The 14,519-nt window shown below is 45.5% G+C and overlaps 2 protein-coding genes across 3 annotated transcripts; both read left to right on the forward strand.

Moving 5' to 3' along the window:
• Positions 1-1,409: 1,409 nt before the first annotated feature.
• Positions 1,410-5,917, forward strand: LOC123096318 (putative pentatricopeptide repeat-containing protein At1g10330). Its single transcript, XM_044518017.1, has one exon. It carries the CDS (start codon positions 1,492-1,494, stop codon positions 2,911-2,913), a length of 1,422 nt encoding a protein of 473 aa, XP_044373952.1. The 5' UTR covers positions 1,410-1,491; the 3' UTR covers positions 2,914-5,917.
• Positions 5,918-10,165: 4,248 nt separating this feature from the next.
• On the forward strand, positions 10,166-13,007 carry LOC123096319 (F-box/LRR-repeat protein At3g03360). 2 transcript variants are annotated; one of them, XM_044518019.1, is made up of 5 exons: positions 10,166-10,438; positions 10,533-11,473; positions 11,959-12,114; positions 12,200-12,395; positions 12,503-12,754. In XM_044518019.1, exons 2-5 carry the CDS (start codon positions 10,568-10,570, stop codon positions 12,580-12,582), a joined length of 1,338 nt encoding a protein of 445 aa, XP_044373954.1. In that variant the 5' UTR covers positions 10,166-10,438; positions 10,533-10,567; the 3' UTR covers positions 12,583-12,754. The 2 variants fall into 2 exon arrangements, with proteins under 2 accessions (XP_044373954.1, XP_044373953.1); XM_044518018.1 differs by having other exon boundaries at positions 10,169-10,438; positions 12,483-13,007.
• The last annotated feature ends 1,512 nt before the right edge of the window (positions 13,008-14,519 follow it).

The following is a 14,519-nucleotide window of genomic DNA, read 5'->3' on the forward strand; positions in this document are numbered from 1 at the left end:
AAAGATTGCTCTTTATTTTTTCCAGGTCAAAACACATCATATAGCAGAAGATGGGCACTGGAGGTCTGCCAGGAGGCCCACAAGGCAGGGGGCGCGCCCAGGGGGGTAGGGCGCGCCCCCACCCTTGTGGCTTCCTGGTGGGGCCCCTCTGGTATTTTCTTGCCCAATATTTTTTATTAATTCCAAAATAATTCTCCGTAAATTTTTAGGACTTTTGGAGTTGTGCAGAATAGGTCTCTCAGATTTGCTCCTTTTCCAGTTCAGAATTCCAGCTGCCGCCATTCTCCCTCTTCATTTAAACCTTGTAAAATAAGAGAGAAAAGGTATAAGTATTGTGCTATAATGTGTAATAACATCCAATAATACAATAAATATCAATATAAAAAGCATGATGCAAAATGGACGTATCAGTCGGCGGGGGCTGGGGTAATGGCGAAGAGGCCGGAACTGGGTGGCGACGACGAGGGCGATGAGGCCAGGGTGTTTGGGGGGGGGGGCAATGGTCGTTGTACCATGGACGGGCGGTCAGGGAGAACAAGGGAGGGCGTCGCGTTGTGTCCGCGCGGACGCAAACTCGACCCAAATTAGGGCCGAAAATGGATTGAGGTGGACAAAAAATGGACATATGTCTGTTTAATCAGCGCATTAGACCGTGTTTTTTTATCAGCGCAGATCCAAATAGACATGGGCAGACGAAATGCATCCTTAGGTTGGAGTTCGCCTTAGCTCCTGCACACTTTCCTGAGTTGCTCTCGTTATGTGATGCATCCAAATCCAACTGAAATCCCTGTTTTTACCGTTTTCGGTAACTTTAGCACAAAATGAACTATTTCAAATTTTATTTCATGATCTGACCCTTTTGATAAATGATAATGCTAAAATTATGGTATTTATGTCCTACCTAGACACGTCAAACTTACCACTGTTTCTTCTTTGACTAGATAAGTGATCGTGGGCACGCGTTAAACGCCACAAGACGTGACGTTTGTTCTTACTGCAGAAACGCCATTGGCTATAGTGTTTTCGACCTAAACTAGGGATTAAAAGTTGCTTTTTGGAACTAAATGAAGAAGATTCTCAAAGAGTCTTTTTTGGGACTTTTTCAACAATGCCCCTCCCTGCACCCATTGCCCCGCCGCCTCATGGTGTTGTTTGGTTGTTATTTTTCTGTATACTAAAGGTAACATGGTCTTTTACATGTTATTTAATAACCTTAGGAAGGAACTAGAGACGTTTTAGTCTCTGAAAACCAATAAGGAGGGACCTTTTAAAGACTAGGGACTTTTTAATTAGGAATAGGAAAAATCATAGGACTTGAACCAAACAGAGCCTTACCTGCGTTGCGTTGTGTGGCACAAACGCCCTGACGTTTGGCGTTTAAAAAAAAGGTTAAATTGTGCTAAAGTTACCATATTTGATTAGATTTGATTTTTACCGCCGGCTTTCCCTTCCTACGCCGCCGGCCTCCTCTCGCCGGCTTCCGGCTAGCATATGTGGACGGGCTCCCCGTACTCCTTCGCCGTCCTCGAACGCCTCCTCCAAGATCACTTCTCCGCCCCTCGCCGCCTCCTCCAGGTCCATGCCCTCCTCCTCACCTCCGGCGCGCTCTCCACCTCCCACGCCGCCGCCACCTTCCCCTACAATTGCCTCATCCATGCCCACCTCCGCCTCCCCGCTTCCACCATTACCCCGCTATGCGCCCCCCTCCGCCTCTTCTCGGCCATGCTCGCCGCTGGCGCGCGCCCCAACGGCCACACGTTCCCTTCCCTCCTCAGGTCCGCCTCCGCCTCCGGACCAGCCACCAGGGCTCTCCACACGCAGTGCCTCCGCCGCGGGCTTACGGCCGATCGCTTCGTTGCATGCTCGCTCGTCAGCTCCTATGGCCAAGCTGGCCGTCTCGCGTGTGACGCTTCTAAGGTGTTTGATGAAATGGCCAGCCCGGATCTGGCCTCCTCTAACGCCATGCTTGATGTGCTGTGCCTCGCCGGGGACGTGGCTGCGGCTAGAGAATTCTTTGAGCGGATGGTGGTGAGGGATGTGGTGTCATGGACGACACTCATCTCTGGGTCATCGAGGAATGGGTGCCACTGGGATGCTGTCGAGATCTTCAGGGGATTTTTGGTACACAACAGGGGACTGCTCGGGGAGGCCACACTGGTCAGCGTGCTCTCGGCTTGTGCCAACTTGGATGGTGCCGAGGGGCTTGCTGTCGGGACGGCCGTTCACGCGTATGTCATTCGGCATGAGGTTGTCTTCACAGCGTTCTTGGGCACGGCATTGATCGACATGTATGGGAAGTATGGGAAGCTTGCCTGTTGCAGGAGAGCTTTTGAGATTGTATGCGAGAAGGAGGTCTGTACGTGGAATTCACTGCTCTCTGCACTGGCTAATCATGGGAAAGAGACTGAAGCACTGGTTAAGTTCAACATGATGATAGTTGGAGGGTTCTTGCCGAATCAGATCACATTTCTTGCTCTACTGACAGGTTGTGCTCGAGCAGGATTGGTGGAGATTGGGTTATACTGGTTCGAGACGATGGTGACTGAATACAAGGTGACTCCGATGATGGCCCATTATGGATGTGTTGTGGACCTGTTAAGCCGTGCTGGCCGTTTTATGGAGGCCATCGAGAAGATAGAGCGGATGCCCTTTTTGCCTGATGCTTCTGTGTGGGGCGCGCTTCTTGGTGCTTGCAAGCTCCATGGAAATGTGGAGCTTGTTGCTGAGATTGGGCGAAAACTAGTGGCTCTTGGTCCTCAGCAATCCGACCGGTATGTGACTATCAGGAATATTTATCTAGAAAATGGGAATTGGTGTGCTGCGACGAGAATGGGTGAGGTGATGCATGAGGCCGGGATCAAGAAGACAGCAGGGCAAAGTAGTGTTGTGTTTCACAGCTCTGCCATTACTTGACTAGAGTTTGTCTGTTGCAAATATTGCTCTTCTGGGACTACCGTTTGTTTCTGATGACTTGTACCTTTAGGAAAATACTAAACCACATCTTGTTGTTCAAGCTTATAACAAATATTTGACGTAATGAAGAATCAGATTTTTATTCACTGAATCGGGCGGGTTACCTTTGATTTGCAAGATTGCAAAAAGGCAGTATTAGGAAAATCACAGAATTGTAGTGGCATGTCTACTCAAAATCTATAGAATTTTGTTTGCACCAAAGTAGTGTATTTGATTATACCACTGGTAAAACAAAAAGATTCTTTGCAAGAGGTTTGAGTGAATGAAAAATCCCTAAAAACTCTAAGCTCCCGGGAATTGGAGGTCTGGGAGCACTCCGTGTATTTTTCGCTGGCGGGTCCCGGTTGTAAGGGGGAGATGTGTGTGTGGGACACGGGTGTCAGGGAGGGCATGGGGTGTCTCCCGGTTGAACCGACGTTCAGTGTAGCGTGTTCGTTTCATGGTGGTTTGGGTTGCGGTCGTGTCTTCTTTCCGCCGGCCCTTGTGAGTCTGGTCAAAGGGGATTCTTCATTCAGAGAGGGGGTGAAGTGGTTGGCGGCTGTAGTTTCGGCAGGGTTGTATGAGCGGCTGGAAGACGAGGGTGGGGTCACTGGGTGATTGGCGGCGGAGGTTCTCACCGCTCCCTGCGGACGGCTGCTACGATAGGGTGGACGGTGCGGTCGTCGTCGCTCTTTGATTCGGCCGCGTTGGGGTTTGTTTTGTTTCGGCTGCTGCGGGTGTTTCCCCATGGATTGATGCGTGTATTTGCTCCCTTCTTCGCTATTATTTCTTTCTTTCTTTGTGCCTTTGTGGTGTTGTTTCCTTGCCGGTGCCGATTGATATTTGACAGGCTTGTTTCGGCTGCGGTGGGTGTCCTCCCCGTTTTTTTCTTTCTCCCCATGGATTACATGGTAGGGGCCGTAGTGGTGGATGCTTCCTGTGTATCATCACGTGTTGCTGTTGGTGCGGTCCATTGGGGGTTTGGATTAAGTGCTTTGTGGCTGCCGGGATGTGGTGCTGTCGATGGGTTTGTTTTTTTAGAAGAAAAGGGCTCCCGCCCCGGCTCCATTTGATTGAATAAAATGAAGCCAAATTTCTGTCGATGGGTTTGTTTGGTGTGGGTTAGTGTCTCAGTGTGGTGTTCATTGCTTTCGTGGGTGTTTTGTTTTATAGGATGTACCATCGTTTGATTTTTGCTGTAGGTTTGGTTGAGGTGTTTACTAATCTGGTACATTGTTGTCTGCTGGCTGCTTATGTATAGGATCTGTACCTATAATCTTCACGACCGGCCAGATAGCTTCTTTGCTAATTAAGAAGCCTGTTAAATATCCGCGAACCTCTGACTTGTTTAAGCTCTCTTTGACATGGATCAATCAATAAATACCTGTATGTCTAGCATCTTCACGGGGCCAAATCAACTTCTTATCTAGGCACACTATTGTAAATTCCATTCACAGTTGTAGATTTGATAGAATCATTCTGAATTGGTTTGTTTAAGTACAAAACAGCAAAAGATGTCGTTTTAAATTTCGAAGAAACTGTTGTCAATTTGTCTTCTGAATACAAAAGGGCATAGGGGAAGGTAAAATTAAGAATCGCTGATCACATAGGTGCACTGGCACAATAAAGGGATTTGCCTTGATTTCTATCTATTCTCGGTTCTTAATTTGTCTAAAAGATGTGTTGAGAAATGGAGATGTAGGCACATGAAAAGAAGGGACATGGAGCCTTAGCTAATGTAATTATTTATTGTAGGGATGCTTCTGTTATAACATAATTATGTATCCCGTGATGCTCATGTTTTAGGATTTTTAATTACTTCATGTTCCATTGATTTGACTGGCAACCTCTATATGTCATCTCTGATGCATCGAGTGGGCTCCGTGGATTTGGATACTGAGTTCTAATTTGATGACTTGTTTTGGCAATTTCAGGTTACTGTTGCTCCCACGCTCCGTGGTATTATTTGATTTGATGTACAAATTTTATTGGGCAATACTCACATGTGAAATTAGGATATTCCTTCAACTCATCCCATTTTTAATCTGAAACTGAACATCATTTTCCTTATATTTTGGCCGATGTAGGCTAGATGATGGTAAGTTGGTATTTATCTGCTGTCTGCCTTGCTGGACGAATTAACATCTACTATTTTATTTCAGCTATGTAAGAGCATCCGAATTTACTATACATTCCGAAGAACTTAGTAATTGGTTTGCCTGCAGAGTCCGTCAGCAGGACACGATTGTAAACATAGGTCCTAGGCTCAGATATATGGATTCAGAATTTACATGCCGAGTTGAGTGCTGAGGATTTGAAGTTGTGATGCATTAAGGTAAGGATCCTTATTTTTCATTTGTCAGCCATTCCTGTGCTATTTCCGTATTTTTTTTCTTGCAATTTTCTCATCTAGATAATTTGCTCAGATCTCATGAGTTTTGGAAATTAGCATCTTTCCATAGCTTAGTACAGAAGCGTTTTTTATGGCTGAATAAATCTTGGTACTTCTAGGTTTGCTGAGCGGTTTGAGGCATCCTCTTTGAGGCCAATGCTGGTAGTGCCGTTTGTGTTTAGGTGTGCGGTTGTGTCAAATTTGGTCTTTCGATTTGCTATTGTTTTTTTTTGCGGGCGTTCGATTTGCTATTGTCACTGTCTTTGTGTCACCTAGGCAGAGTTCGTCCTATGGCCCCGCTGATTTTTATTTTAGTTGGTCTTGCTGTCGTGTGGTCATGTCGTTGTGTTTGGTTGAGCTCTAGGCTAGATGGAGAGCAGTGCGGCTGGTCATGTCTGGCACTGTCAGAAGCGTGCTGGTATACTTGATTGTGGCCATAAGGCCTTTTATGTTTCATCACTTTTGTATTCCTGTCAATAAAAAAGGTGGAGCCACACCTTAAATTGTCATGGTGATGTCGGATGGCAGTTGGCCAGCCAGTCAGGTTGATTATTTGAGAAATCAATGTTTGTATATCTGACAAAGTGATAATCACAGTAAACTAAAAAGCTTAGAAGTTGAGTTTAAAAGAAAGTTCATAAGGACTGGAGGCTCATGCTTCTACGGTCATATTTAAAGCTCCAGTTCTGAGTGGTGTTTCTAGAAAAGAGAATATCGACATCTGCATATATATCGTGTGTTCATAATAGCATTCATGTCTCATTCTTTGTTTGTCATATTATTTTTCTCTCTATATATTTTAGAGCTCCGGTTCAAATTACTGATATTTTCATATAAATTTTATAACTTACTCCCTCCGTCTCATAATATAAGAGCGTTTATGACACTAGTGTAGTGTCAAAAATGCTCTTATATTATGGGACTGAGGGAGTAGCAAAAAAGGTCCTAATAAAGTAGAGCCACAAGTTTCAGAAGTAAGATGTTTATAACTACGCAGACAAGGTTCTGAACTTCTGATAAATAAGATCCAAAAGTTTCAGAAATAAAGGTAGGGAAATCAAAGGTAAAATATGCAGGCAAATGACTTTGCATATCAAAGAACAAGAACTATGAATATGAGTAACTTATACATGCACAATGGTATGAATGTCGCAATTAGACTTTCCTTCTGCTATTACCCCGTGTGTTGCTTCAGTAAATGAAGTTTATATGCTTAGCTTGGTCTACATAATTCGAGGTTACTATTTTTAGCCCCGTGAGCAAATTTGCAGGTCAACAATAGGTATGTATAACAGAATCCAGTGTTATTCAGATTCACTCCATGAACAAGATGAATGTAGCTCCGTGGCACAAAATGCAGTCGTGAAAAACACAATTTGTATGCATACATGTGGTTTAATAGTGCATTGGTGAACTTCTCATGCTACATGTGCTGTTTTGAAAATTGATTGAGATAGTTTAGTGGCCTCACCATGTTGGACGATCTCTAACTCATGAAGGGAAGTCATGCTTACAATAGTGTTGATTGTAAGGTCGATGAAAATCGGTCATGTATGCTGGACTATGCTACATGTTATTCGTCATTTTGGCATCAACATGCTATAAAAGTTTACTATATAGAGTTGCTATTCTAAGTTCTAGCAGAGAAATGATGACATCTGGTGCAGACGTGCTCATCAGTGAAGCTGTGAATACATATGTCTCCTTTCTGACTGCTTAAATACTAAGGCTAATTTTATTGACCTCCAAATATCTGCAATGTTGGGATGGTAGCAGCAAGCAAGTCCTGTATTTCTGCGATTTAGGCATATAGTTGGTCGTACAGAAAAGCTGGTGAGCAACTTCCCTATATACATTCATTGTAAGTGTTTCACCATATTTGACTGTTTCTAGCAGGGTGGTTAGGTCCTGCAAAAATAGAATCATTAGATGTGTTGTTTACTGGTAATGTGCTATGAACATTTTGGCATTGTTAATTATTGCATGTCACCATGAATCTATGAACTGGTTCTTATGTAGCCTTATGAAACACAATGGTGTGGTAAACAAATCTATATTATACGGTACATGAGAACCCAATGACAACACATTCAATAAAATTGAGGTGGCTACGCTACAAAACAAGCAGCACAGTAAAGCGCGCCTTACCTTCTAGTTTCCTATTAAATGTACTGCAATTGATTTCTTAGAAAAAATATCCATAGGATTCATCATACAAATCAAAAAACGAATATAGGAAAATTTTCTAAAATCTTTTAAATCAAAGAGTCCCTAAAACTGATTATAAAAAGATTGTCTAGTTTAACAAAAAGAAAAGAAATCCAAGCAGATAGGGTGATATGCGTGCAGTTCTCCATTGTTTAGCTCCAATCCCTATGGGCATCTCAAACATTGTCCATCAAAATGCCGCTAGCCATTCGGGCGTTTGGTTGGACCCTTTGTGTGATCCATCGTCATACGTCAAACGCCCATAGACCAGTCTGCATGTTTGAATTCCCGCAAACTGGAAGCAAAGCTGGCAGAGCTTCGTGGATGTCCGAACAGCCGCCACGTAGGTGTCTAACACTCCGGATCCAGCCAAAAACCCACCCAGAGCCCTGCTTTTCTCACTCCGTCCCTTCCTCCTTCCTCTCTATCTGCATAGTCTGAGACCGATGTCGTCGCTGCACCAGCCACTTTGCCATCCATGCCTTGCCGGACCTCCGCCGCTCCCTGGACGTAGACCAACCACATGTCTCGAAGCCATCGTCAAGTTTGCTACTGGGGTGGTCAAGGTGTTTGGACCAAAGTAATTGACAGAACCAACTGCCGAAGACACAACACGGCTCATGGCACTGTCAAAAGTCAGAGGATAGCTAGGTATGTTCGAATCCTTGGATTACATGCACTGCATGGCAATGAAAGAACTTCCCATATGCTCTAAAGGGCAATATTAGGACCATTGCAAGAAGCCCATCATGATTCTTGAAACAATTGCATCACAGGACCTCTGGAGTTGACACTTCGGGATTTCCGGGTCTCACAATGACATCAACGTGCCACATCCATCTCCATTGTTTGCAAGGTTATGTGCGGGAAAAGCTCCTCCGTGTAACTATAGTACTATATACCATCAATGGTCATGGCTACAACATGAGCTATTATCTTTGTGATGGTATCAATCCTCGTGGGTGACCTTTATCAGGACCATCTATGATTCAAGGGGTGATAAAAGGTCTTATTTTTCCCAAAGAAAATAAGGAGCAGGATGACGAGAGGGCATTTTGGAGTGCTCCAAGCTCATTTTACAGTTGTTCGAGGCCTGCAAAAATATGGGATGCATAACGTTGTGGGAGGTGATGGCAGTTTGTGTGATACACAACATTATTGTGGAGGATGAGGGTGACGGAGTTCGCCACGGTTTGGAATTTGAGCGCATGGGTGATCTTATCCAACTTTCAGATCAAAATCCGACGAAGTTTGATGATTTTATCCAAATGCATCAGAAGATTCACTATCGAGCAATTCATGAACAACTTCGAAATGATCTGGTTTGGGTATTTGTGGGTGCTTCGAGGAAAGAATTAAAAAGATGTGTCTGGATAAGTTGAACTATTTTATTGAATTTGAATCTATTTTGTATAGGAATATTACACAACATGATTATGAGGAAAGGATGATATTTATCTTTAACTAGAAGAACGCCCGTGCGTTGCAACGGGTCCACATTAACTTTAAGAGTTCAATATTAATAATATTCTCATACATATCAAGTGACATTGGCGACCTTTTTTATCATCAAATCCTCACACACACTCTCTCTCTCCCTCCCTCTTCCTCACTCTCTCTCCCCTCTCCCTCTCTCTCTAACACACACACACATATCCATCTTATTGGGTACAGGACCATAATTCATCTATTTCACACACACACGCTAGTGCATAACAATATGGATTATGTGTATTATATTTGCCACCACAACTGAGGGAATTAATTTCATGTAAATCGGCCAGCCACAGCTCCAAGAATACGCGGAGGAGGTGGCCCGGGTCGGCGTCGGCACCGTCCGGCGCGGGCCACGGGCCCGCTTCCAAGTGCGTCTGCGCGCCGGCGCCCACGCCGGGTCCTTCAAGTGCCGCTTCCACCGCACCAACTCCCAGGGCCACGGCCACAGCCAGGGCCAGGGAAGCCGCCCTTCTTCGCCCCCTTCACCGGCCGCGGCCAACGCGGTGCCGCGGCACCCGGCCTCGCCGTCCTCGTCCTCCAGCACCGTCGCGACCCAGTGACGCAGCCCAAGCATCGGCCTCAAGAATCAAAAACGCCTCGACAACGGAGAGGGAAGGGAATATCATATATTTGTCATAAGAAGGGGAGTTTATTTACTGCTCCCTCGATGTATTGTTTCCTTTGTTTGGAGATTGATTACCATCCGTGAGTTAAGGTAAGGTCAACGTGATTGAGCGATTTTTCTGAAAATCAATTATTTGTTTTCTAATTAATGTGATTGAGTGATTTAAGGTAAGGTTAATTAATTTAGATTTGATCTTTATAGATTGTTCATGATTGATTCTACATTACTAAATAACTTGCGCCAGTATGGAAAGTTCTGATTTGTTTAGTTTTTTTTTTGTTGTGTGAGAGGATGACGCGGAAATAAACCGATGAAGTGGGGGAGAGGATGAAAAAAAATCTACGAAAAAAAACCAGCGAAGATGGGAGGAGGTACCAAAAAAAACCATGAAATGTGGGACGAAAAAAAACCTGAAAGCGAGACTACCAACTGCTCCATTAGGAGTAGAGATTTTTTATTACTCAGTGTTTAGATAGGCGGTTTGGTCAAAACAGTGTTGGAGATGACCTAACCCTCAGAAATCCCCACCGCCTCTCCACTTCCTCTTCCTCCCTCGCTCACTCACCAAGCATTCCAGGTCCCAGAAGCATCTAGACCTAAGAGTTTACGCAGCCCGGTCCACCGTCGAGGGTTTTCTGGCCAGCCGGCGATGGCCGGATGCTGACGGTTCTCCTGGGAGGAAGCTCGGCTTCAAAATCTGGCGACGGCAGCTCGCTAGGGTGCCACGCAATTCCACCCCTACTCCAACCCCACAAGATCTACAGGTAAACGATCCACGAGCTCATAATTTTCACTCCGAGGCAGCAGTTGATGCACCGAAGGGTCCGTCCCTGATCTTTGTTGGGTTTTGCTTTTCAGCGGCCAGAGCCGGCGCTCCCCAGCTGTTCGGCGTAATGCCTAAGGAGCAAGCGACCGGCTCCCGCAGGCGGAAGGCGGCGCCCGAGGCGCGTGGCGGCGAGGGGATCGACGCTCTGCCGGGCGAGGTCCTGCAGCATGTACTGTCCTTCTTGCCGGTGGCGGAGGCCGTGCAGACCTGCGTGCTGGCTCGGCGCTGGCGCAACCTCTGGAAGTCCATGCCGGTCCTGCGCATCACCTGCGAGGGCAGGATTCTGAACCGGCGGGGCGTCAGGAGGCTCAACAAGTTTGTGAACCACCTGCTGCTCCTCCGCGACCGCAGCGCACCTCTGCATGCGTGTGAGATAGAGCTCAGTACTTTCCATAGCCAGGATGAACCGCAGGTCAACTTATGGACCCGACATGCTCTCTTGTGCCAAGCTCGAGTCCTCAGTGTTCATTTAGGCCGTGATAACAATAGCTTCGAGCTGCTGGAGGACCTGCCTCTCGTCTCTCCGCACTTGACAAGGTTGGAACTTTGCAACGTAGTGTTAAATGATAGCATTCTGAATTTTTCGAGCTGCCCAGCGCTGGAAGAACTATGGATGAGGGGTTGCTACATCCAAGCTGATATGATCATGTCCCTGTCCCTAAAACGCCTCACCATCCTTGACTGCATATTTTATCCAAATGAACGGACTCGGATTTCTGTCCCGAATCTAGTTGCACTGGAATTAATTGAATGTTGGGGGAGGACTCCTTTGCTTGAAAGCATGCCATCATTAGTAACAGGATCTATTAAGCTTGCCGACTGTGATGATTGTTGTGGTAAAGAAGCTGGTGGTTCGTGTGTCGATGATACCTGTGAAAATTGTAGTTCCATTGATGATGACAGTGGAGATTGTGTGCTTCTCAATGGTTTATCAGAGGCTAAAAGCTTGGAGTTGATAGCTGAACCTTGTGTGGTATGTTTGCATCTACTTCTTTTCTCAGCTTTTATTGTTATTTGTGAACTGTGATACATTATGTCTCTTACATTATATCATCATTTGACATTTGTGAAGTAGCAGCTATGCAAGTGGTTTGCTTGCACCTTCACATTATATGGATTTAATTTCCCGTGACTGTATTCATATTGTGTATTGTATTACTTCTGAAACTGCAAGCACAGGTTTAATGTTTGTATTGGAATAAATCTGTGAAATCTATTTTTATATGGCCAATTATACATATTCACATTCGAGAAATATTATGTACATCTTTATATGTTATGCAAGGGGGTAAAAGTGAACTTATAAAATCTGATATGGGTTACAAGCCTCTTTTTTCGCTTTGGCCAAATCAGATTTTGCTTTTCAATACTTGTGGGAGCTTCATTTACTTCAGTAGCATCACACCTTGTACTACAATAAAGTCTTGAGATATTCTTACCCATTTGCATTTTCTGTAGTTTATCCTCAAAAGAGATTTGATGTGGTGCCCAACCTTTAGCAAGTTAAAAACCTTGTTACTCAATGATTGGTGTATGAAGGCCAATCTTGGTGCACTCATGTGCTTTGTCCAACACACACCTGTTCTCGAGAAGCTTACCATCCAGCTTTGTCAGGTATATGCTTCGCAAATCTGATAGATGTTCCTGTTTAAGTTATCATGAATGAAAAAATTAGTAATTTTGCTCCATACACATACAGGCACCCAGCAGTCGGATGGGGACTGAAGGAAGCTACAATCTGACGGGGCAACCGTTTTCATCTAACAAGCTTAAGGTACTTGAAATCAAGTGTGAGAAGATTGATGAGAGGGTTCACAGAATTTTAACGTTCTTGAGTACCTATAGCATACATGTTGAGCAAATCAATATCCAGCAGAGTATTGGATCTTCTGAAGGTTAGTAGGTTCTTGACGCTCATACCATCTAGGCCCCAATTGCACTTCTATTGATTAGTAACTAGAACGATCATGTTGAGCCTACAGAGCCCAAGGATTTTCCTCAGGAACCCAGAGCTGGACCTTCTCAAGCGCGAACTCCGCGTGTGTTGCCCTCGCAGAATGCTCAGTTGAGGAGCATGGCTGAGCAGATTGTAGTCAGGCAGGAGCAGATCGAAGTTGAGCAACAGCAGATCCTAGCGCATCTGGGGCAGATCCAAGTTGAACAGCAGCAGATCATAGCGCATCAGGAGGAGATCCAAGTTGAGCAGCAGCAGATCATAGCTGGGCAGCAGCAGCAGAGGCACCTCTTGACTCGGATCTTAGCCTGGCTCCAGGAACATTCAGCTCGGAAGACTCCACCAGCTGCTCCTTGTGCTGCTGGCTCAGCTCACACAGAGGGTCTTGAGTGACATGGTGCATTTGCAGAGACTTTGATCATCCATTGTCACTACATGTCAGCTATATGCATGTCAGTTTATCTTGTTAGGTACTTAACTGTTGGAAGCTGGAGAAAACGTTGCATGTTGGATGACCTTTGGTGAATGGGATTATGCTATGTTTGTTGGGACATACTGTGTCATACATCTATATCTATACCACTATATAGTGTGGGAATAACGGTGAATGTAGGCCGTCCGATCTGCACATCCAATGGCCAGGATGTGGCAAATCCCTACAATGTGAGCCGTTGATTTTGGCATCTAACGGCTGAAAATCGTTTCACCTGTCTCGCTCTCCCAGCGTGCTCGCCTTCCTTCTGGCTCTACGGCCTCTCCTCCTCGCCCACTAGCCACCGCCATTTCTTCTTCCATGGCATCATTGTCATCCAGCCTCGCCTGAATAAATCAACCATAATGACACATATGCTTCGCTACCTCTGGATCTTTGGACTGCGTTACCTTGCTTTGTTGCCAAGCTTTACTCCCCACTGCTATTGCACGAGCAAAATTTAACACTGGTCGGCCGCCCGCTTGCCCACAGCGTGCACATCTCCCGTCTTCTCATCAGCCATAGGCCAAATCCATGGTAGCCGGCAGGTGGCCGGAGACGGCGTCCTGGGAGGCCCAGTCCTTTGAACGGTGGCCAGGTCACATCGACATAGTGATAGGAGGATGTGAAGAACATGTGCTAAGATCTACAGTAATATACAGAACGAGAGACGAGAAGCAGCGAGGACAGAAGAAGAAACGGGAGACTTCGAGGGGAGCAACTAGTTAACGAGCGCTCCTTCGGGAGCCTCGCAACGATCAGCGCCACTTGGCGCGCTCTCAGCCATTCGCCACGTGTCGCGCTCTGGATGTTCCCTCCAGATTTTGTTTTTTTTTTCTATTTTTCCGCACGCGTTTTCGGCTTTTTAAACGGTTCTTTTCGACGTTTTGGTTTTCCCCGGTCTTCCTTAGCGTTTCGACCAAAAAAATTTTAGAAATTTTTTTTGCACGAAAAAACGTGTTTACTTTTTTTTTTCTTTCGTGAAAAGTCGTTTTTTTTCCGCGAGAGTCACGGCCGTGCCTTTCGGAAACGAAAAAAACGCGTTTTCTGTTTTTTTTCTTTCGCGAGAGTCACGGTTTTACTTCCGCGAGAGGCACGGTTGTGCTTTCGTGAGAGTCACGGCCGTGCCTCTCGGAAAGGGAAAAACAAAACGCGTTTTCTGTTTTTTTTTCTTTCGCGAGAGTCACGGTTTTGCTTCCGCGAGAGGCACGGTTGTGCTTTTGCGAGAGTCACGGCCGTGCCTCTTGGAAAGGGAAAAAATACGCGTTTTCTGTTTTTTTTCTTTCGCGAGAGTCACGGTTTTGCTTTTGCCAAAGGCACGGTTGTGCTTTCGCGAGAGTCACGGGCTTGCCTCTTTTGGAAAGGGAAAAAACACGTTTTTTGTTTTTTTTTCTTTCCACGAGAGTCACGGTTTTGCTTCCACGAGAGGCACGGTTGTGATTTCGCGAGAGGCACGGGCGTGCCTCTTTCGGAATGGGAAAAAACCGTGCTCCCGGTTTGGTTTTTTCGTCCGGTTTTTTCATTCGGTTTTTTTGTGAAAAATAAGTTCGTCAAAACCTATCAACATGGGATCTAGTTTTGAAGATCTCGCCG

This window comes from Triticum aestivum, chromosome 4D (assembly GCF_018294505.1).
Source record: "Triticum aestivum cultivar Chinese Spring chromosome 4D, IWGSC CS RefSeq v2.1, whole genome shotgun sequence".
NCBI lineage: Eukaryota > Viridiplantae > Streptophyta > Magnoliopsida > Poales > Poaceae > Triticum > Triticum aestivum.